This window comes from Rhodnius prolixus, unplaced genomic scaffold (assembly GCF_049639745.1).
Source record: "Rhodnius prolixus isolate KJV_2025 unplaced genomic scaffold, Rpr scaffold_2, whole genome shotgun sequence".
NCBI classification, from domain to species: Eukaryota; Metazoa; Arthropoda; class Insecta; order Hemiptera; family Reduviidae; genus Rhodnius; species Rhodnius prolixus.
Genome location: NW_027411592.1, coordinates 38708747 through 38732453, shown reverse-complemented (window position 1 = coordinate 38732453; position 23707 = coordinate 38708747). Strand labels below are relative to the sequence as shown.

General features: G+C 34.1%; 2 protein-coding genes across 2 annotated transcripts in view; one reads left to right on the top strand and one right to left on the bottom strand.

Annotated features, from left to right (window-relative positions):
- The window catches only part of LOC141449614 (uncharacterized), a 188765-nt gene that overhangs the window by 30115 nt on the left and 134943 nt on the right, over positions 1 to 23707 (bottom strand). The window lies entirely within an intron of this gene.
- Positions 11418 to 12042, top strand: LOC141449609 (dynein light chain Tctex-type protein 2B-like). Its single transcript, XM_074119168.1, has one exon. It carries the CDS (start codon positions 11531 to 11533, stop codon positions 11981 to 11983), a length of 453 nt encoding a protein of 150 aa, XP_073975269.1. The 5' UTR covers positions 11418 to 11530; the 3' UTR covers positions 11984 to 12042.

The following is a 23707-nucleotide window of genomic DNA, read 5'->3' as shown; positions in this document are numbered from 1 at the left end:
GAGCACAGAGTGCTGCTCCATCCATAAGCAGTAGTTTATGTAAATAGCAGTATATAGTAGAATGATGAATGTGTGAAGCGAATGTATTTGTAGGTAAGAATGGAGAGTGAGTGATATTCTAGTGATAAGCACCTAGACGATGCTGGCTGTATGGCGGAAGCCAATGCCAAAATAAAAAAGAAGAAGAAAAAAAAGTTATTTGTTTGTTTATTTCATACATAAAAATTGCAAAATAATTATATAACAAAAACATAAGTAATTAAAGACAATCCATTATCTTCATTTTGTTTTACATATTTTGACCTTAGTGCGAAGGATGATGTTGTTTTTCATCACATAGTAATTTCAAATTAGGACTTAATGATGTTAATTTTATTCTCAAATTAGGTTCGACATCCAATCTGTTTCGATACTTATTTTTTAAGTACACCAAGGCTGAGAAGGCAGTTTCACACGTATAAGTGGTGACAAAAGGCATTACAAATTGAATCGCTTTTTCGCTTACGCTTGGATATTCCTTTTGACAGCGCAACCAAAAATTAATTAGTGGTACAGTTTCAAACACTTTTTTAAGATTTGAAATTTCAATTAAATTATCAACTTCTTGTTCACTAAGATTAAGCATTTCTTCCTTTTCAATATCGACAGAAGGCACTGAATGACGAATCGAAATCAGCCAATCAGAGCATCCGAATTTAAACGGTCCGATAGGAAACGGTGGTAAAGGGTTGCCACCTGCAGTACTTGAAAAAGTTTTGAAAAATATTAAATTTAGAGCAAAATGTTATAGATTTTTTGTTTTTACAATTTTTGCCACGACCCAGCTGAATTTTTCTGCGACCCGGTGCCGGGTCGCGAGCCACACTTTGGGAAACGCTGCACTAGGCAATGAACGGTTAATACCGTATAGGTGACAAGCCATTATCATTATCCTAAAAACCTAACTTATCCACCTTTCAGTCCCTTGATCTACTAAGAACAATTTTTAACTAAGGTCAAAGAAATTTGTAGAAGTTTTTGAGAATTTCCTAAAAACCTGAAATATATATTTAGTAAAGTGGTACTTATTTACGGATTTTAACCACAATCTTATTGTGGAGGCATCCTGTGTTACGATTAAATCCATATAAAATCAGATAATTTGTAAAATTATCACCAATTTTTTCGGACTCTTGAAGCCTTGCATCAACTATTTCTGATGAAAAATCTGAATTGGAAATCAGCAGCGTTACAATACAAGCAAGAGGGAGTTAAGAAAAAGAAAAAATCGGGTATTTTGTCGTTTGACATTGAACAAGCGCTTGATATAGTGTGTAGGGATTCTGTATACCTTAATTTATCTTTGGCCGATGTATTTAGAGAAAATAATTCAATTAATATTTGACGGAACGTAGTTTCCTACTTAGTATTGATGCTGCTAAATCGGAAAAAGACGAGTTCCTCCGAGGAGTGTGCTTGGTCCACTAAAAGTTGCTAATGGTGTAGTTAGAAGATTAAAACAGGCGATGAATGCAAAGCATACCACAAGTGCGATTGCAAATTGTAAATATTTCCAGCAAATCTATGCTAACAGGTTTATACCACTTTAAAAAACTTTGAAAAGCAGACACTGGCTTGTTTGAAAAAAATAAATCGTTAATCTCCCTTCCATGGGAACATTACATTAATAAGTGGGACCATCAGTAAATTTCATCAGAGATCTAGTCTGCACTGGAAATCAAAGTTTGAAAGATAGTCTCAGCCTAGATTCTAGAACATTAAAGATGAAATAAATAAGAAAAACTTCTCTTTTTTGGAAAAACCTGGCGGATAGCGAGACTGATGACAGAATAAGTATCTTCGTGAAGATTGATTACATTTTGGCAAAGTGTGTACTATGAAGTACTAAATCCATACTGGTTTGTGTATCAGTCGAGAAACATCAGCTGGGTATGGAACAAAAGAAACGCAACAAATAGCTATCAATCACAATTTCACTACTACTTTTTCCCTTGTCATTCTTTTTTTGATTCGTCCATTTAGTTTTTTAAAGCACAGAGATATATTTTTTTTTATTTTAAATAGTATTTATCCCCAGAAATGATTAATAACGTACCTCAACTAGAGGTAACCTTTTTTCGTTATTCAAAATGAAAATAAAAGTTTCAGATCAAAGTTATGTTATATAGGTACGAGTATTTTGTGTAAACAGAGTATTTTTTGATTTTTTTTTTTCTTTTAAAAAAACAAGCTCCCCAATTAATAAATGTCAATGTTATGCGACTGGTTGAGGGGTTATATGTACTATCTAAAAATGCTTTGGCCTGCACAATATCGGCAATGTGAAGGTGTCCGTTTGCATAATAATTGGTAGAATGCCCACGGTTTGTAGATGTTTTTCTGCGCTTTGTAGCGGATAGATAGAGACAAAAGTTTAGGACTAACATTGTGTGTTGGAAATATATGTAAGAGCGATAATAATGTATAATTAGACAAACTTATAGAGAAGTATCGCAATAGCAGCATTCCGAAACAGATTGAACCATTATGCAGCACTTTCTTCACTAGAGAGAAGATCACGAAGGACATTGTATTTTAAGACAACTTGTTGGATTGTCAGAAAGAGTTCTAGAAGAAAGATTTTCAGCTAAACGTGAGTGAATTGGACGTTCAATTGGAGTTTATGGGTTTTGGCGACTTGGGTGATAAAAGGAATGTTAAAATCAGTATGTATAGCCCGGTTAGAGACATAAAAAGAAGTGGATCGAACTATTTTAGATTGTAAAGTTTGAATTCTTTGGAGATTGGTGCGTTTTGTCCTTTACCATCTGTTTGTTAAATCTGTAGAAACCTATATTTTCATTTCAGTATAACTTGTAAAAAGGTTTATGGTTTATTTCTAAAAAGTAATTTCATTTACTTATTTTATTGTTTTCCTGTTATTTTCGAGGTATTATATTTATATATTTCTATTAAATCAATAAATAATTACCTATTATATTTAACTTTATTTTGTTTCAATTAAAGCTTCACATTTTTTACGCAAATTTCATTAGGTTTTCTTTATTATTCTTATTATATACCATTTTTATGAGTCAGTTTTACATCTATACTACTAAATCGAAGCAGTATTTGGGCTGCACTTGGTCTTACGATCTGTGACTTCACAAATCGTTGAGCCTTTAGCTAATAAAAGATACTTACATTATCAAAGACTGTAAATTCGCTAAAGATTTTATTTTCGGCTATCTTTTTTAGTCTGATTAAAATTTCAGAATAATGTTTCAACCCTTTGCGCTGTGTAAATTCTAAAAGCATCACATAAACGAGATCATTTTCTTTTATGGGCAGTTGTAGTATTTTCGTCCATTTTTTTTCTTAGTCTAAAATTCAGCCAGATGTTTCTTAGTCTAGAATTCAGCTAGCTAACCAGTGCGCTGATCTTCTCCCTATACAAACTTATTACTGAACTAATAAACCACTGTCTGCAAGGTTTAAACATCTAAAGTTCAATCTGACTAAAACTTTTTAAAACATCTTTGTTTTTTTGTTTGTTTCTTTTCTTTTTGTAATTAATGTGTATATGTTTCAATGGAATACCTTCACTACTCAAATTCCAAAAGCGTCGGGTAAGTGACCTTTTTCATCATTAAAAAGAATAAAAACTTATTTAAGAAATGCAATGAGCGGAGACAAGCTCAAAGAAATATCTATTTTGTAAATAAATAGTTATTTATTTAACAAGTGTGGAAAGTAGTACTTTTCCTCACGCGAGGCAGGGTTTGCACGCACGAGCGAGCGAAGCGATGCGAGTGCAAGTGCAAATTTCCGAGTGTGAGGAAAATACTTTACACTCGAGTTAAATATTATATTTTTTCTGCAACCATTTATTAAATAATAACATTAAAAATTTCATTTTTACAGTCTACAAAAAGTAATTTATTTATTATAAACATTTATTGTTATATTACAATTATTTACATTACTTACGTATTTACATTACTTATTACATTTTCTGCTGTTTCTTTTATTGATGGAGGAGTGTTTTCTAAACAGGCATCACTAGAATCCATTTTAAATTTCTATAAGGTAACACTATAACCTTTTTAACTGTTATAATTAAAAATATCTAATTATTTATTAAAGTATTATTTTTATTTCTATATTCCTTTCAATTTTTATTTTATTTTTTAATATTCGTTTTTTAATTATTTAAATAAAATAAATTTAAATAAGCTTATTAGAGTTTTACAGAAAATATTTATGTTAATAACAAAACTTCTTATATCAAGGAAGCACAATAAAGTTTTTCCACTCACTTGTGCGGAAAGTGACACTAATGGGAATTTCCCCCCACTAGTGTGGGAAGTTGGGCATTACACAGCTGATTTTAATTGAGTAATGAGAACTTCCCTACATGGTTGCAGAAAAAAGTATTTTTTCAACCTCTTAATTGTTGGCCACTAATTAATAAATTTTCAAAACAAATATCTAGAGCTTAATTTAATATTGTTCGTATCAGGATTCATCTAGAAGAGAGAGGTAGCAAGAAAACTAACAAAAAAGCAATATTGCAATATGATCAATTGCATTTTATAATTTTTAAATGAAGTGTAAATATTTTGTATTTCGACAGGTAATTGATTATTACGTCACTAGGTAACATCCTTAAAACAAGAATAGAACATAAATTTATTAGAGTTAAATATAAAAATTCATCAATGACATTGCTATTGCACAGTGTTCTAAGATTATTGAAGAACATATCTTGAAATTTAATCTAATTTTTCTGAATTTTGAAGAATTTATTAACTTTAGTTTTTGGCCAATATTTTTTAAGCACCAGTGCTACAACTAACCTAAATCTGTCCCTGCTAGTGGCATAGTTATTTAGCAACAGTTACATACATCACAGAAATATTAACTCTATTAGAGATGTAGTCTAAATATTTGCTAAAGTTGGCTTTAATCAAGTAGTTTTGTGAGTGGGATTGCTAATCTAATTTCAAGTTGAGTTAGGATTATCCTAAAATTAACTTAATAGTAGTTTAGTCAACTTGAAGTAATGAGTACGAATTTAGTGATCTAATTAATGATGTTCAATAATGCTCGAAAGTCAAATTTATTAAAAAAATTAATTGTTTAAAACCTAAAAACTTAAAAATAAATACCAACCTTGAGATAAGACCACGTTTTTTTTTTTAGAAACTGTTACGCTCCATTTTGCTGATAATGATAATGTTTTGCTGATGTTTATCTTGAGTTGGTGTATTTAGTTAAAGTAATATATTCATAGTTAACAGAACATAGTTTCCAAGTAACTATTAATGATGCCTAATGAAGTGTAAGTTAAATATAGTTGTCAATGTTCAGAAATTTGAGATATTTTCGTTGTTGAAAAATTAAGTATTAATATAAAGAAAAATATAGCAAATTTGATTACTAAAACGGAGACCGGTATTAACTAGAAACATAATGGTTGATTACTAAAACGGAGACCGGTATTAACTAGAAACATAATGGTTGATTACTAAAACGGAGACCGGTATTAACTAGAAACATAATGGTTGATTACTAAAACGGAGACCGGTATTAACTAGAAACATAATGGTTGATTACTAAAACGGAGACCGGTATTAACTAGAAACATAATGGTTGATTACTAAAACGGAGACCGGTATTAACTAGAAACATAATGGTTGATTACTAAAACGGAGACCGGTATTAACTAGAAACATAATGGTTGATTACTAAAACGGAGAACGGTATTAACTAGAAACATAATGGTTGATTAACAAATACTTGATGCAGTTTCAATGGTAACTCATTTAGATAGTACGTGAAATAGAAATTAATTATCAATGTCAGAAAGTTAGGGACTGATTGCCTGACTGTTTTCAGCAGTCGGTCAACTCTGAATACTGCATATAAAATATTATTACATTTAGAACTGGTTGGCCAATGTTAACTTTCGCAACGCCGCAATGAAATTTTAAGATATCACTAACTTACACAAGTTGCAGGAAATTCAAAATAAATTACTAAGTAAACTTCATGAGGTTACAAACTCGAATTTCAATGAGGTCTAATCATGTTCTAGAATAAATGGAACAAATCAAAAGAAACTTCTTTAAGAAAAACTATGGTCATACAAATAGTTTAATCTTTTATGTAGGAATATTAAATTTCTAGTAATGTAAGGGTTGTTAATAAAATAAATATCTACTTTTATTAATATTGTAGATTGAAACTAATTCAGCTGCATCTATTCTCTCAGTTTCGACAACGAATATATTTAGATTTATTTAGACCAGGAGGGGTTGGTCTCCAGAGCTATTCTATAAGAGAACTTTTGTTGCGCAGGCTCTCTTATAAAGTGCCATCAGTGCAACACCACACCATCTCTACATTCAAGGAATTTCTCGGTAGTTTTCCAATGTTACGGTTCATAAATTTTCGTTTAGGTTCCACAAAGAATCGAATTAAGAGTTAGCACAATTCACTCAGTGTTTACAGTTCGTTCTATTGCTTGAAATTTAAGTGAAATCGAGCGTTTAAATAATGCTGTGTTTTTTAGAACTCAGAGAATCATTAATATCGAAAAATAATTTGTAAAGGAAAGACAATTTTTATGTGATATTGCCTATTTAAATGTTGCTGAAGGCATTATTATTATTATTTATTATTTATTGTTTATTTGTGAAGCCTCAGCCATACAAATGAGTACAGTATTTATACACAAAAAATTAAAAGTAATAATAATAATAATCTTATAATAAACAACAAAAGGAATTACTTAACTCATATGTCGAAAAAAGAAATAGAAAGAACATAAATTAGATATTATACAAATTAAAATAAATGAGTATTATAAAATGAAAGGAATAAACCCACTTCTTAAAATAAAGATGAATATTAAGTCAGTATAACTACTGTCAAAAATAATTAAAAATATAAACAACAAAAATGAAAAACACTAACTATACATTAACTATTCATACAAAATGGAGAACCTCAATTTGAGCATGTTTACAGTAATTAGAAATAAATTATCTAATTGATCTTTATCTGCTATTGAAAGACATAAAAGTAAAATTAGCGGAAGAGTCAGAAGGACTGTCCATTGCAGATCCTGTCAAAAGACTTCCTATTACCTGTTAGATTACTATCGTAAATTCAAAATCGTCACAATCTTATTGATTCAATTCACCCACCCTACAGTTAGAATCCCCCAAAACAATTATTCTTGTATCAAAATAACAGTGAAATTGCATCTCTGCTATAAATTATTCAAGATATTCAGTACAAAAAACTAGACTACAAGTAGGCTTAAAATTCACTAAACAATAATATATTCCATATGGAACAATCTAATTCTAACAGCAAACCACAAATTTGGCTTAGAAATCAGCTTAATTTGAAAATAAGTTTCCCACTTAACTGAAATGGCCAGTCCACCGCTAGCCCTACCCTTAGTTTTCTCTTGAATTCCCTCGTTTAAGAAAACATTAAATGGATCAAAAAAGAAGCCAAGGCTATGCCAGCAGAGGAAGATCATTATTCACAAAACACAAAATATCACAATTAATTAAGAAATGTTGATTAATCGAATCAGTACCAAATAAATTTTTAATACCACCAATGTTTCACATAAATAACTTGATAACTGTGAGAAGAGCAGAAATCGTTAACGCCAGCTGGGAAGATAGAAGGCCTCGTTAACTGCTATACAGAGCTAGCAGCATCACATTGAACACTCAATCCAGGGGAACCGCCAGAACGATAAGAAGTTCCATCGGATGGGTGTGCATTCTTCGCACCACAATTAGCTACATTCTACTTCTTTTTAGAGTTTCTTCTTTTTGTTGGCGGGGATTTCATGTATGAGGCCGAAGACTAACCTCTATCTGAATATAGCGAAGAGTGAACTTCCTGGTAAGGAACTATCTCAGAGACACCCTTGCCTACTCCAAGCTCGGATGAAATGGTGAGCACAACTCGTGGTACCAGCTAAAGACGCACTCAAATCGGATTCTCCAGATAAATTCACAGGAGCCACAAAGTTGTCAGGAATAGATATAATTTCAGGCTTTTTGTTAACGACCGGCAAGTGTATTTCGGTGGAATTCTTCCCCTCACATATGGTTCCTCGTCTCTCTCTTTCCTTCACACTCTTCATCCCAGTAGTAGAATTTCTTGTCCATGATCAGAATATCATCCCTAATCAATACCATTTTATTGCTGTTTCTTTGAAGAATACTTCTTTTAAACTCGTGAAGCATCTTTCGTCTATTTCTGACAGCTAAAGAATAATCTCTACTTACAGAGAACATCGTGCCTTTCAATTTTTTTGAATTTTTAATATTATTTAAAACCACATTTCTCGTATTAAATGTAACTTTAAGCATACAATTCTCATTTTTTAAATTTTTAATCTGAACCACTTCATCTATATCGGATTTAGCAAATCCCACTCCTAAAATATCGTTACAAAATTTAACAACTGTTTCTTCATTTTTATCATTACGAGCATCTAACCCTCGAAAAATCAAATTATTTCTACGATTAAAATTATCTAGTATATCTAAACGTTTTTCGTAATATTTATTCTTATTTTCTAGAACTTCAATCGTTTGCTTTAATTTTGTACATTGATCATTCAATTCAACTATACATGAGTCATCAACTGACTAATATCAGCCTTTTGAGCTAATTGTTTTGCATCAATAACTTGACTTAGAGCTTGTAATAAATCGTCTTTACTTAAATTTGCAGATTTCTCCATACCTTCAACTGAATAACAAAGCTCCAGTAAATTAGTAAACAAATGAATGCGCACGCAGTCCAATACAGACCAACAGCATGTACTTCACTAACACAGACACACAAAGAAATTAAGTTCAAATAAGAAGGAAAAAATTAACTATTTCACCATAGAATTTCTCAAAAATGGATCGATGAAATTTTATGAAAATTTGAGAAACGAGTAAATAATAGAAAAACTAGCCACACACCAAGTTTCATCAAAATCCAAGCACAAATTACCGAAAAAAAAAAACAGAACTAAATACACTCGTATAGACACGATGTTACTCGGTCAAAAGCTCATACCGTACTCTCTGTAGGTATTATTAAGTCACTTTATTCAGCAATATAATTCAAAGTTATGGTTTAAATCACTCAGAACTGCAAAGCGATTTACAATACTCTGAATCCTAGCGTTGGATTTTCTATAGATCTAACAAAACCCTTGGTGAATTGTCTGTGACTGGGAAATCCACTTTTTACTTTTTATTAGCAAACTTTAGATCATCACCGCGTGCACACTTCTTTATACATATGAATTGTGCACTCTATAGACTGTGAACAAATACGGACACTGCAAGGATGCGCCACAGATCTTTTGAGAGGTGCATCCACTTGTTGCAAAATGCGTCTTGAATTACAAAAGCGTATCTTTTTATCACCGCAATGATACAAGTGGATGCTCTGCAATTAGCTAGTATCCAGTATGTTACAAAGCTGTGCTGCTAGTAGGCTGATCAGCCATTTGACGTTTTCTTTTTTGCCTAAACATCGAAAAAATAATATAAAACACGCCATTTGTGGTTCCAAAAGGTTTTTGTGACTTTTACTAAAGGTAGATATCGTCCTTTTTCCTTCCTAAATTTAATATCCACCATTTAACCTAGTTCTGTTTCTTTCTTTGGTGCTTAATTCTTTTTTTTTTAAATTTCATTTTAATTTATCACAATTTTTTACTTTTTATGTGCACTATTTCTCTTATTTTAGTATTTTTTTTTAATTATTGTACTTATTGTTTTATTGAGTACAGTTATATTATTTAATGAGATGCAGTGGAGAAATGAATAGACAATAGAATTAATAGAAATAAAGAAGCAACATGAAGATTGTTAGGTCCAAAATTTTCGGACCATTTTGATAAGATGCGAGGGAGAAGATTAGTGCGAACCTGTCCAGATTAGTTAGGAATTAGGACACTTGTTTAGAAATTTGCACCCCCTTTTGGTAACGCTAATATTATTGGAGATGGGTGCCCTACGGCATAGGGCCTAGAGTACCAGTGGGCCTTTAATATATCTAATCGGTAACTAACATTAAGTATTCACTAAGTTCATTCATTAAGTATTCGCATGCATTCTAGTGCAATTTTGAACTTTTCCACTGACAAATAAAACCTTTTAAGTCTGACTGTTGTCTTTTAAGTTTGTTTTATCAATATACTGTTCTTTTTTAAAATTTGATTTTGCCGTCCAGCAGCTGCAATAAGTTGCGTGCATTTTTATTGATAAATGATACTGGCCAAAAGATCTGAATTAAATAGAATATTGTACACCTGTAACACTTAATGTGTCAAAATATTGTAACGAAGTTGACCTGAGGAGTGAAGAAAGGCCTAGATTGTTCTAGGGGTTGAGCGGTCAAAGTATAACGGGCCACCATTGTGTAAACAAAAGGCCGGTCTCTACCTGAGCCGGAGAAGAAAAGGCTAGACTGTTCTAGGAGTTTAGTGACCGTAGCCTGTAACGGTCCACCCCTGTGTAAAAGCAAACTAAGGCCCCAGTTGGAGTGGTGGCAGTATGTTTTCCCCAGCCAGTGAATGGCAGGTGAAAGTGAGACAGATGGAGTTAAGAGTGAGACAGACGGAGTTGGAGGGGGGCAGTTAAAGGGAGGCAGACACAGCTGGAGTCAGTCAGTCTTGGAGAGTCAGTTTGGAGAGACACTTTGGAAGTGACAGTTTTTGAGAGAGTTAGTGTTGCGGAGTGCTTCAGAGTTAGCCAGTTGGGCAGGTAGTCAGTTAGTGAGTACAGCTGTGTTAGTGCAGCTGAGACTAGTGCAATTCGGTGCAGTGCGGACCAAGGGTCAGGCGTGGAACAGTTTTGTGGCGTCAGTGAGTAACAGTAAACTGTTGTGACTGTTGTAAATGGTAGCTGTAATGAATAGCGTTAGTTGCTGGTAAAAGTTAATGTTAGTAATGTTAATGTGTTAATAAATCGAATCACTTACTAATAAGTTTAGCGAGTTTTATTATTTACCAAACCCACATATTAAATTAAATTAACTAGTGGCAGGCACGCACTAGTTGTAGTTGTGAAGTTTTTAGTAAAAGGACAAAAACTTTACAATATTTTATGTTACAAAACATGAACTACAAATCAAGTTATGCAGTTTGTATCATGTGATACGATGTTACAATACAACCACTTAGAACAAGGAGATAAATGACTTTGAATTGCATTGCGTTTGCCCATTTCTAGAAAGATCTGTTGTAGTTTGAGGTAAAGAAAGTAAAATCGGTATCAAGTATTTTAATCATGCATCAAATAGATGAAACTGAATAATCAAACAATAACTGAAATTACTACTTCAATCATAAAGATTATGTAATTTAGATTTTGTTGTAAAAAAAATCATATGTGATTCAGATTTAGTTAAATGATTAAATAGAAGAATGATTACCTTGGTAAATAACTAGCGCGATCCCTGATAATTTATAAAGACACAAATAAATTTAATAACTATTGTAATAATGACTGAGCCTGCTTGGTGGCGAGCTCTCTACGATCAACAAGTGACAAAAATCCCTCGAATACCACCTTTTAAGAAGAAAAGAGATGCAACACCTTATATACAATTTACAACCAAACCCGGCCTAGAATATCATGTGAAATGGTCAGTTGTGAAGCAAATAGCGGAAGGCTTTCTACGTAAAAACCTTGCAGGAAAGAAATATTCAGAACATGAGGACCCTGGCGAACTAACTCGCTATTTGGCGAACACTATTCGTGCGGAAGTTGAAGAATATTTCACAGAGAGGCACAAGTTGGTGGTGCATGTGTTACTAGGCGATCATAACAGCGGAGGTGTGCAAACTGTACTCAGATGTTTCTGGGATCTGAACAACGACAATTATACTTCGGCATATTTCGCCAATCCCTCTTTGTTTTGTGTTGTAATGATCATTGGTACGTACTATTATTAAAAAAAAAAAAAAAAACTCTGACGATTAATTTAAAGTGCAATTAAATATTTCTAAAAACAGTTGTTGTGATTTTATGTACTAGTTACTAATATTACTTAGTGGGAAGGTAAGTTGTTCTCGTACTTATTGACAGCTTCTACCCCAAACAGTTCATCAAGTGCGTTGTTTGAATTAGTGTTATTAGATAAGCTGGAGATTGTCTGCGAGTTCTCTAAATCCAAATAGTTGCACTATTACTGCCCTTTGTGAATTGTTTCGAGTCTAATTTCAAATAAGTGTTTTTAGGCTGACCTACAAGGACGACATGTTTCCTGATGTTTAACAATCCTTATAGGGCGAAAAGTTTTCAAAGCAATACGACTGGTGTTGAGTGTCTATTAGATTATCATTTTGGTTGGTGCATAACACGATTATTATCGGATCTGTAACTAAAGAAGGTTAATGCTAAGATTTCTGTAACCATTTTGGTTAAAGGAACCCACACCTTCGGTACAAAATGCTTGATCAAAAGCGATTAAATATTTACTTTCTCCAACTGCAACCAGGTCTTGCCAATTCTTCAGAAAACTAGGCCCATGTCAAGATCCAAATCTAACAACAAATGATAAATCTATTATTCATTATCTAAGAGAATTCAATCTGTTTGAAGTTCGCAAAACCGTCTAATATTGAAAGTTTGATTGATTAAATGCTGCCTGAAACATTATTAACGAAGCAGTTGAACTACACAAATAATCGACAACAACATGAAGATAAAACTAGTTTACTATACTATATTCTTATATATTTCTTCACTCGACTTTTATTATTATTTGCAGTATTATTAATCTTAGTGTTATAATAATGTCAAATATCTTCCAAGTATCTTCCAGGTTTTGTAAAGATATGAAATAACAGAAATTGCTTGAAAAAATATTACCAACTACAGTAATAGCTGTTGGGCATGCGGACAATTCGTGGCCAAAGAAATATTTACTCAGATGTGACATCAACAATAAAAGCCATTAAGTTATTTTTCGTAATTGTGCAAGGGACAAATTTAGTAAATGTTAAAAAGTAAAATCGTCAAAATTTATATATTATTTACCATCCAGAGGCGCATCTAGAATTTTTTTTAGGGAAAGGGTTAGGTTTGAGATATAAATACATTAAATTTTCATTTTAAAACTATGGTTTAAGATTCAACACCACCAAGTTTTTAATGAGAATTATGTTTCCAAATAATTTAGGCAACATTATTTTGTTTTTAAAGTTATAACTGACAAGATTTTATTGCTTACTTTTAACTTCTAATTCTGTGAAGTTCACGGACGGCTGCACGCAGATAAAAATGGACCAGAGTGTCTGGCGCTAAACTACGATATGATATCGCGGTAAGTCTGGGAAATTAACAAGTTCTAACTAGGGATACATTCGAACTGCTGAGATAAAAGAATAATCAATTTCATAGCCTCAGACATTCAGTAGGCTCCAATGATTATTGAGTCGTACGAAGTTAATTCAAGGCAGTTTGAGACAGCTTGGATCGACTTGTGGTGAGTATTGTCATATCAGTGTAGCAGTCTTGTTGCTTGTCATTCAGGACAAAACGCATTGAAAGGCTGCCTACCTTGTCCGTACTGAAGCCATTTTTGCGTGCAAGCTCAAATAGTCGTAGAGGTTAAAGGTGAAAACCAAGACCAGAGATAAGCGAGAGAGTTCATTGTTAGCCACTTGCCTAAGTGGTAAGGTTACTACGACTTACTCCAGCAAGACCGGGTCGCCATTCGTACGATCTTGACCGGTCACTGTAGGCTGAGTGAACAAATGCATGTCAGGAAGAAGAATTAACGACAGTACACTTGTTAAGTCTTTACTGACAGTAATAAGGGCTGCGAGTTCCGCTCTTTCAAAGTGAGAAACTCTTGTCTTCAAGCTTTATAGAGAAGTCCTTCTCCGAACCCTAATCAAAAAAGCAGAATTGGAGAGGTGCTTCAATAAGAGGATCCCCAGGGTCGCATGGTGTGAGTTGACGGAAAAGCTTTCTTGGAATTCAACTAGTCTAAAAATAATTCCAGTGTTTAGTTTAGAGAATTATGTTTAGAATGCGGACAACTATGCATAAAAATAACATTCATGCTTCTTTACAGAAGTATGGAGGGTTTGCTATTAAATCTTGTCTTAGAGCTGGAATTTCCTAAATGTAGCCCATTTCATTGGAAAAGTTTTATATATATTTAAGGGGAAAGCAACACTTCTAAAAACCCCTTGGGGCGCATACATTTCTACACCTACTGACAAATGTTAGTATTTATCTATATCCCTCGAATTTAGTATAAGTTTTGTACCTGTGGAGTTTAATTCAAACGCGGGGATTCCAGGTTCTAGTACAACCAATTAATCAGAAGATTGCGTTTGTTTAGAGGCGTAATTTTTAGAACGAAGCCATTTGAAATGCTTATCTGTGTAAGTAACTGCTCCAAAATAGGACAACTAAATTAAAAATATGTGTCTTCTCACTCGACCCCTATAGAGGACAAATACTGGAAAAATATGAAATATATTTGTGGACTTTAAAGCATTTCCCATAATATTTGCAAGTCTAATTTGGGCTAACAGCTTAAAGAATGACATAAAATTTAGCAAATTTGAAAAAATGCAAAACCATCAACTTTGCTTGCCACCATCGTTAATTCCAATCGCTGCTTAATTCAAGGAAATCCAATTTATATGGAATTGTAATTCTGAGAGGTCTTAACATCTGAGGTTATTGTACGCTTGTGTTCTAAGCCGTTGGTATCGCTGGTTAACCGATACCAGTATTTTGGTAGATCCTAATGGGTTGCAATGACTGTGGGCCGTTTTTTTTTTTTTTTTTTTTTTGCGAGGGGGAAAAATGCCAAAGGCACCTTCCGACGATCTGTCGGGTGTGTGGGGCTCAACCCACTAAAAAACCCCCTCCCCTTCAGGCGTAAATATCCATCCCGGAACCGCCAAACAGCATTACTTCGGGATGGCGCCTCGTTACTTGGCTTTCCTTCTTTTTATTGCTCTTCCACCTTACCTACAATAATTCGAGGTCCTTCTTTTTCCTTATTAATATTTTTTTAGCAATGGAAGATACTTTTGCCCAGGCTTCCTCGTCTTCCAGCATCCGTCCGACGATGCTGTCCGGAGCTATCGGACCGGTGACTTCCTGCAAGCTTCTTCTTTCTTGTACCCATCGTGTACACTCAAAAAAGGTGTGCAGGGCGTCATCCGAGTCCGAGTCCCCGTAAATACACGCCCCAGACGGCCTTTTCCCTATTTTTTTAAGGAATCCTGCGAAATACCCGTGGCCGGTAAGGAATTGTGTGAGGTAATAATCCACCTCCCCATGTTTCCTTTCCGCCCAGATCACCGGGTCAACAATCAATTTTGCCGTCCATCGCCCATGGCGGTCATTGGCCCAGCAAGCTCTCCAATCTTGTGCCAGCCGAGCAGTCGCTCTCTTTTTGGCGTCGGTACTACCTAGAGACTCCCTCAACAGGTAGGTCCTTCTTCTGGCCATTGCCACCAAGTCAATGGGGGGAACACCTGCTATTACCAGGGCCGCCGACCTCGAAACCGTCCTATAAGCACTGATAATTCTCAGTGCCCCTTTTCTTTGGACTGCCGCCAGCCACTTCTTATGTTTTCCTTTTTTTAAGGCTTCCGCCCAAATTTCGCTGCCATATAGCATGGCAGCATTTGCCGCGGACATCAGGAGCCATCTCTTGCTAGGCAAAGGTCCTCCAACGTTTCCCATTAGCCTGCTTAGTGCCGATGTGGTTTTTTCAGCTTTAAGAGATACATGTTTTAAATGTTCCCCAAAAGTTAGTTTTGTATCTAGGAATACTCCTAGATATTTTAACGCGCTCTTGGTTCCCATTGCAACCCCTCCCACTTGCATCTGGATTCTGGTATCAATGTGCCGTCTTGTAATGAGGAGGACTTCCGTCTTTTGTGATGCCAATTCCATACCATGATCCTCTAACCAGGATTGTGTACGGCGCATTACCTGGTTAAGCCTTAGTTGAGCATCATCTATGTCTCTAGCCGAGATAACAGCTACAATGTCGTCCGCATATCCAACTAGAAAGGTGTCATTTGGCATTTCCATACGCAAAATTCCATCATAAGCCACATTCCAGAGGTCTGGGCCAAGGATCGAACCCTGCGCAGCTCCGCCCGTAATCTCCAGCTGTCGGATACCCTCAGTCGTTTCGTACTGAAGCTGCCTATCGCTCAGGTAGCTATCCATCATCCTAAGCAAATATCCGGGCACCTGGAAATCCTTCTCCAGGGCTCTCAACAAATCTGACCACCTAGCTGAGTTGAAAGCGTTTTTCACATCCAATGTTGCCAAGAGTACGATCTTTCTCGAGTAGTGACTACCATGTATTGCCGCGTTGGTTGCTTTCATGACCTCTTCAACTGCCCCGATTGTGGAACGTCCACTCCTGAAACCATACTGACGAATAGCTAAGTCCCCCGCATTCTTAACTGCTTCTAGCAAGCGAGGTTTAATCAATCGTTCCAGCAGTTTCCCAGCCGTATCCAGCATGCATAATGGTCTGTATGCTGACGCGGTATTTGGATCTCCTTTCCCTTTACTGATCAGAACCAGGCGCTGAATTTTCCAGATCTCCGGGAAAATACCCGCCTCCAAACACTGATTGTACATGTTCAACAAGAGCCATGGGCAAACTTGAGCAGTGATCCTGAGTACCTCGGAAGGAATACCATCTGGTCCTGGGGCCCGCTTGTTTCGCATTAAGGCTACTGCGTTGTATAGTTCGTCTTCTGTGAATTTCGGTGTCTCTGCATTAGAACAGAGATACTGATGTTTCTTCCTGCTTGGTCGAGTCGGGAACAAATCATGTGGGCCGTTTGGGCTAAGTTTCAACCACGATCAAGATTCAATCATCATGAACGGTATCCATATCTAAAAGATGTGCCCTAGGATTAAATAAAGTATTTAAAACATAAAACAAGTTTGAAAATTTCCTGTTTTAAATTGAAATTCAATAAAGTTATTTGTACTCAGTAAGACAATTTATTTAAATTAAAAACTCTGGTAGAATTAATTGAAAAACTGTGTCGACTTATTGTACTTTTGTTTTTCCTATTGTTTTATTTTTATATTAGTACCGTTTGTCTGGAAAAACTTTTCTAAAAAAAAAAAAAATATTCCAGATCGTGTAATTGTAAAGTTCTCTTTTCCAACTTTTTTATTTTTTATTTAAAGAGAGAATTGACTGTGGAAAGCCTACCAGCGTAAAAGGTTTTTCAGTTTCAATGTCTAGATTTCATGAAGTAATTTCCAGCTGTCAAAGATAAATGAGAGATGATTTGGCCTGGTTTGGATTTAACTTTAAATTGGTAAAATTATATTTTTGCTTAGTCCCAGATTATATTGAGCGTTATAAAAAAAAAAATTCAATTCTCTATATATTCGTAAGAAACAGATTTGATAGGTAAATTTTTAACACCTGGGCCTCCCAGAATATTTACCGTTTCTAATAATATTCTAAATATTTTTTACAGCAGCGTGGCCAAATCATTTCATCCCTTTGTTTTGCATTTAATAATTATTTCAAACCAAACTACGTTTTGAATGATTGCATAAAAGTTAAAAAATAATAAATACTCAAATTAAATTCCTTAACAAATACATAGGTTTGGCCAGATTTGGTTTTTTTTTGTACTTGTTTTTTTAATCTTAAGGGACCTAGTATGTCACAGATTAGTTACATGTTTATTTCAAAATAAAAATCATAGATGGCAGCACCCCATTTAATGCCACAACTTCAATAAACGTAAAAATGATATAAATAAATAAATATGATTAAATTACTGTTTGATGATAGTTCATAATATTCTTTAATTAACATTGACCGCTTTAATTAAAATTGACCGCTTTCTAAACGCTGATGTAGTGAAATTAGTTAAATCTACAAATATTTGCCTAACAGAAACTTTACACTAAATAGCTGTAAGATGTTGAAAATGTGGTGCCATCAGATGTGGTTGAACACAAGTGGTGTACAACACTTTGCTCATAGGGGCATTGATAAACTTTCGGTTTAAAGATACATTTTTTTAAGATATTTATTAAATGGAGATTTATTAAATAGATTTTTAAAAAAACCTCTACATGAATTGATCCTGCGAAAGGGCCGTTTAAAACCGAAATTCTATTAAGCTAGATCTTGTGGACATTAAATTGAAAACATCCAATTCTTCCCAATTATTTTGAGTTGCACTTTTTGGAGGATTTGTGATGATTGCAGATAATAAGGGAGAGCATTGAAAGAAAGCCTATTTTAGTAAATTAACCATTTATTCCTTGTAGTTGCTCTTCATGTTTATTTTTCTTCCTTTGTTTTTACTTCATTAAGTTAAAGCCACCGGTCGGAGAATGGTTTGCTTAACTGATCAGACCATTATCTGTCTAAAAGCGCAAACATTCTTTTCATATATGATCACCACTTCCGCAGAAAGGTCAGATAGGGCTAACCACTCTCTCAATCGATACAAGTGGTCTTGTTGAAAATCGTGCTAGTGACCCTTCTAAAACAATCCCAATTGGTTTCCGAGCCCTGTGAGAAGGATTGGCCAACAGATTTTACCGAACGAACTGCATTGTTTTTTCTAGCCTGGCTGTTAACTTTTCTCCAGCATCGCTTATCCAACATTTTGCAATTTAAAGGAAACGTCTGAACAAGAAACTAAACCATAAATAAGTAGCTTATGTACTTAGATAGTTTATTTTTGTTAACCGCTTCATATAAGGCCTTGAGCTATATTATCTTGACTTGATAATTAATAGATTTTTCAAAAGTAATTCTTTCTGTTCTCTCTTCCAAAACATTGAACAATTTAGTAAATCTAACGCGGGCGCTTTAACATAAACCAGGTTGATTTACTTTAAACCAGTGGAATGTAAGCTTTTAGCAGTTGAATCACTTTACTAACTAAGAACTTGAACTTTCTAGTTATATATGTAGGCCTATTTCCTTGTAGAATATCCCTTAGGAATATAGGAGTACGCTTAACCATTACTTTTCTAAAGCTTCCACTTAAATAACCTAAAATTTTACCTTAAGCTACATCATTTTCTTTCATACCCATATAAATATAGACTCTGTTAGAATGGATTCTACGGCATTGTGTTTACCATATAGTCATATAGTACTTTCTGTGGACTCAGTTTCAAACTTATTCCAATAAAAGTCTAATAAACTATCATATAGAATAAATGTAGTGATTCTTTATTTAAGACCATTCTTGCGTTAAAAACTTAATAAGAATAAGGAAATTTGTAAAAATAAAACATTAATGAGAAGTACGAAATTATATTCTATCGCATCTAACTAATAATTGCAATAAATAGCTTGAAGGCCAAATTTGATTAATTATAAAAAGTTACTTGAAGTGTAACAGAAAAATTTAGGCGACGTGAGCCTAACTGTTATGCATTGATCCAACATTAAGGCTGGCATGAAATGCTATTTTATCAAAATAATTCGAGGATTTATATTTGTCCAGATCGTTGTAGTTTCCGTTTTTAATCAGCCCCAATGGTTGTTCCGATGCTAGGTTTATTAAGATAGTTATTGAAAATATTTGAAGAGATATTTAGTGATAACAATAGAATATAAAGAGTAAGAATTTCTACCTTAGGTTGTGGCCCACAGGTAAACTAAAGGCCGTACATTGTCCTGGCTAAACAACCAAGAATTCATTCATGCGGATGCAGTGAATGAAAATTTCGAAGTAATATTTTGTATCAGTTTTACTTGCCCATGTATTGCTAATTTTCTATAATCAAGCTTCTATGTGCAAATTTTAAATCAGGAAAAAATAAATCTTTATAAGATATCTAAAAATAAAAGTAACTAAAGCAAAATGTTTTATATCTTTTCTTTAGGTAAAATGAAAAGGTACCTTGCTGCCAGACGTTGACAAACCAAATCATTAAAAATGTACAAAATAAACTTCCTAAAAGAATGAAGGATACTGTTGAATTTATTTGGGAAACCTTGGTCTTAAATAAAAAAATCATTGAAGTATCCAAACATTTCCAGATGGATGTGTTTTTGCACCATCATAGAATCATTTAAGAATGTAGTGTAACGTACTTAAATGACCGATTTGTTCAGAAACGATTTTCTTATTTACCAAAACCGATTAAAGAAGCGGAGAGCTAGCTCCAAAGAACGTGAACAGTATCCTTTCTAATTGTTGTACATGAAAAATGCACAAGTAGCTAGTTCTTAAGAGCTGAGAGTTCAGGGTTCCATTAATTCGTTAAATACAGATTTAGTTAAAATTTTTAGATTTTCGAGAGTGAATTATGTTGACTATAAGAAATTCCTTTCCCATACTACTAATTGTCCTACCTTTGGAGTTGAAATATTTTGTTCAATTCAAGTTTTCATTATTGTAAGTTATTGTATCAACATTTGTAAACAAAGAATCTACCCTTTCAAAACACTGTAGAGATTTTTTTTTTTTTCTCAAATTTAGACTTGTAAGGATACAATACAAAAGAGAAGTTAAATGGAGGAACTTTCTGGTGACTCTGAGAATGCCAATAACCAGCTTTGTCAACAAAGAGGTTTTTATGCTCCTATCTTACCTTTTGCTGGCCCGCTCTGTCACTTTCTTGCGCTCCACTTAGTACAATATTGGTTTGGACATTGTTGTTGCCACATTGCTCTTTCAATCTATTTCCTTTATTTAAACTGATATTATTTTATCTAAATTACAGCTGACAAGCTAGCAAACAGAATGCAGCAAATGGTTCCATTAATAAAAGTAATACTCTTTAAACTTCAGTCAACCAAACTAAGTAAAGCTGAAACTAAATATTTGTGGTTTATTTTGTTTTCAGTTCTATAAATAAAGAACTCTTGATTAATTGTTCAATGATATATTGTGTGTGATACTTACATTTGGAAGGTAAAATATCGTTCTCTAATAAAAAATGCTATTGAGTTTTATGACGTCCTGGAAATTCCCTGCTTAAAATCAATTTTATTGAAAATAATTTTTAACCAAAACGTTAAGCGTTTTCCTTACAGCGGTAGGTACATTTTCAATAAACAGAATAGAATCACACTTCCAGTCACCCAATTCTAGTACCAAGTTGAATTCTACCAAAATATTGCACTACTGGTGTCATCACATCATTCAGTGAAGTACCATTATAGAATGAAGCCTATCTGAATAGTGCAATTAGTGCATACAAGTTTCCATAGAAGAGAATGATTACCACTTTCAGCCATATTTATTTATCAGGTCGAGTTTTCGATCTAGCGATTAAATCATCTTCAGGGCTTTATTTATCTGATTAACAATTGTGTTATTTGTTTCTACTCTGTGTTAACCTCTAAGTGCTACCTTAGCACCTCCTGCTAGAATAAACAAAAAAGAAATGAAGTATGGTTTTCTTTAATAAGCTGTTTCTTTTTGTTTTTTAATAACACTTTCAATAATATAAATTTCCTTCTGCCAATTCGCATCGTGTTATTTACACAGCTATAAACAATTACCAGTAAATACGTACAAACACCAACATAAGCTAACCTTTCCCAAAGATTCTTACCTATATGTACACATACTCCGATAAATGTATATTTAGTGAATATTATTGATTTATGGGTGAGTATACCTTGCCACCTCATGTGTACTATTCCTCATTTTGCAAATTAACATGTGTAAAACCTAAAACATGAACGTTCATCTAGCTCATAGATCGAGTCAAACTAATGACAATACTCTATAATGTGACGTTATAAAATTTAGTACTGAATTCTCTAAAAATATAGGGATGACTGCATCACTATCTGTGGAAATACATATTTAGTTATTATCACCTTCAATATACACCCCTACAACGCTCCATGCGAATTTAACATTGTTCGAAACCGTGCTGTAAGTCTTTTTCTGTGAGTTCCTGCATGACGCGTGCCGCTTTTTCTTTCACAGCTTCAACGGACTGAAATCGTGTTCCTTTTAATGCAGATTTGACTTTGGGAAACAGATAAAAATCACATGGGGCCAGGTCAGGCGAATAAGGCGGATGGCCTAAAACTGGGATGTTGTACTTGGCTAGAAACGTCTTGACAGACAATGCAGTGTGAGCCGGCGGTTGTCTTGATGGAGAACCCATTACTTTTTCTTTCACAAATCGGGCCATTTTTCCTTACTCTTTCACGGAGTTAAGCAAGCACCTCACGGTAGTAATGTTGATTAATTATAATCGATATTTTCATCCGTTTTGGATGTGCAAGGGCGACCCGGGCGGTCATCATCTCCGACGTCTTCTCGGCCATCTTGGAAACGCTAGAACCACTCAAAAACTCCCATGATTAACATTCATCGTCATAAACTTCTTTTAATAAAAGATAAGTTTCAGTAGCGATTTTACCAAGTTTCATGTGAAATTTCACGACAATTCGTTGCTCTACTACATGTTTTTGGCAAAACGAAACTAACACTTCTTACACAAACGACGGTTCCGGTCAGGCAGATTTTTGTACAAACACGTGAGACGCTGCAATCGAAAGAGAAGGCTTTACGCTGCACAGCTGTCGGTCGTTAGGATTTGGCGCATGCATAGTTCTTCTGTAGCAGCATTTAATAGCTACACCTCGTAAATATACAAATTCAACTGTTCCCTTATTAAAACATTTTCCGTGATTTAATCTGAGTACAAACGCGCTTCTGATAATTTTTAAACTAGAAATCATTTCTCTTTAAGGGTCATGTGCCGTAAAGGATTATGAAAGGTGTACAGCATCTAGAACTTTGTTGCTAAATTCTAAAAGAACGCAGAAAGTGCTCGCTTTTTAAGGAAATAATGTTTCAAATTTTGATCAAATGATCAAAATATACAAATTAACTTTATAAAATCTAATAAAGATGAGAGGACAGTTATCAGATAATTATTATCTAGAAGAGAATTCGTGTTTGTCACTTGGTGCACCCATTAATTAACTTTACTGAAATAACTCAGCTAATTAAATAGCCTTAAACCCTATAGCAAGGTCTGTTTAAAACGAAGGTTAAACCAAAGAAATATTTTATACAATTTGATTTAGGAAAATTTGTTTGGGCTTCTTCTACCGAAAATAATCTGAAAATCACGTTTTAATTAAATAAGTTTCAAAAGTGTCACTAGCTCTTAAGCTAAGCCATTCTTTATAATCTGGTGCTTATGATAGCCTAAGTTCTGTTGAGGATCTTACATTTGAATTACCAGGGTTTAAAATATTTTAACATTTTCTGTTTCTTCAGGGCAGTCAGCATTAAGTCAGAGTGATGTATCCACTAATATCAGTACGTCTATAGCCGGCTTTTTTTCATTATTTTATTTCCTTCCTTTAGAACAGTTTTAAAGGCAGTTTTATTCGATCAAGGTATTTACAGAGTATAAGAAAACTTAACATCTCAGAAGTTGTGGTTGATTGTACCAAACTGCACTGAAATTTAAGAGCTGCACCGCTCCCGATAATCTAGGTTCTAGGAGCCCGAAACGATAATTGGAGGCAATAAAGAAATATTTAAAGCGAATAGGTAAGAAATCAGCAGCAATATTCCACGTGGCTAGACAGACTTGTCTTGGCTACTTTTAGCCTGCCGGCTACCTTTTGCGGTCACCTACCATTGCGGGAAGAAACTAGAATGATATTATTAAAAAGGGAACGACACGAA

What these genes read in the sequence shown, in the direction of transcription:
- LOC141449609 (XM_074119168.1), top strand. Translation starts at nt 11,531, where the DNA reads ATGACTGAGCCTGCTTGGTGGCGAGCTCTCTACGATCAACAAGTGACA.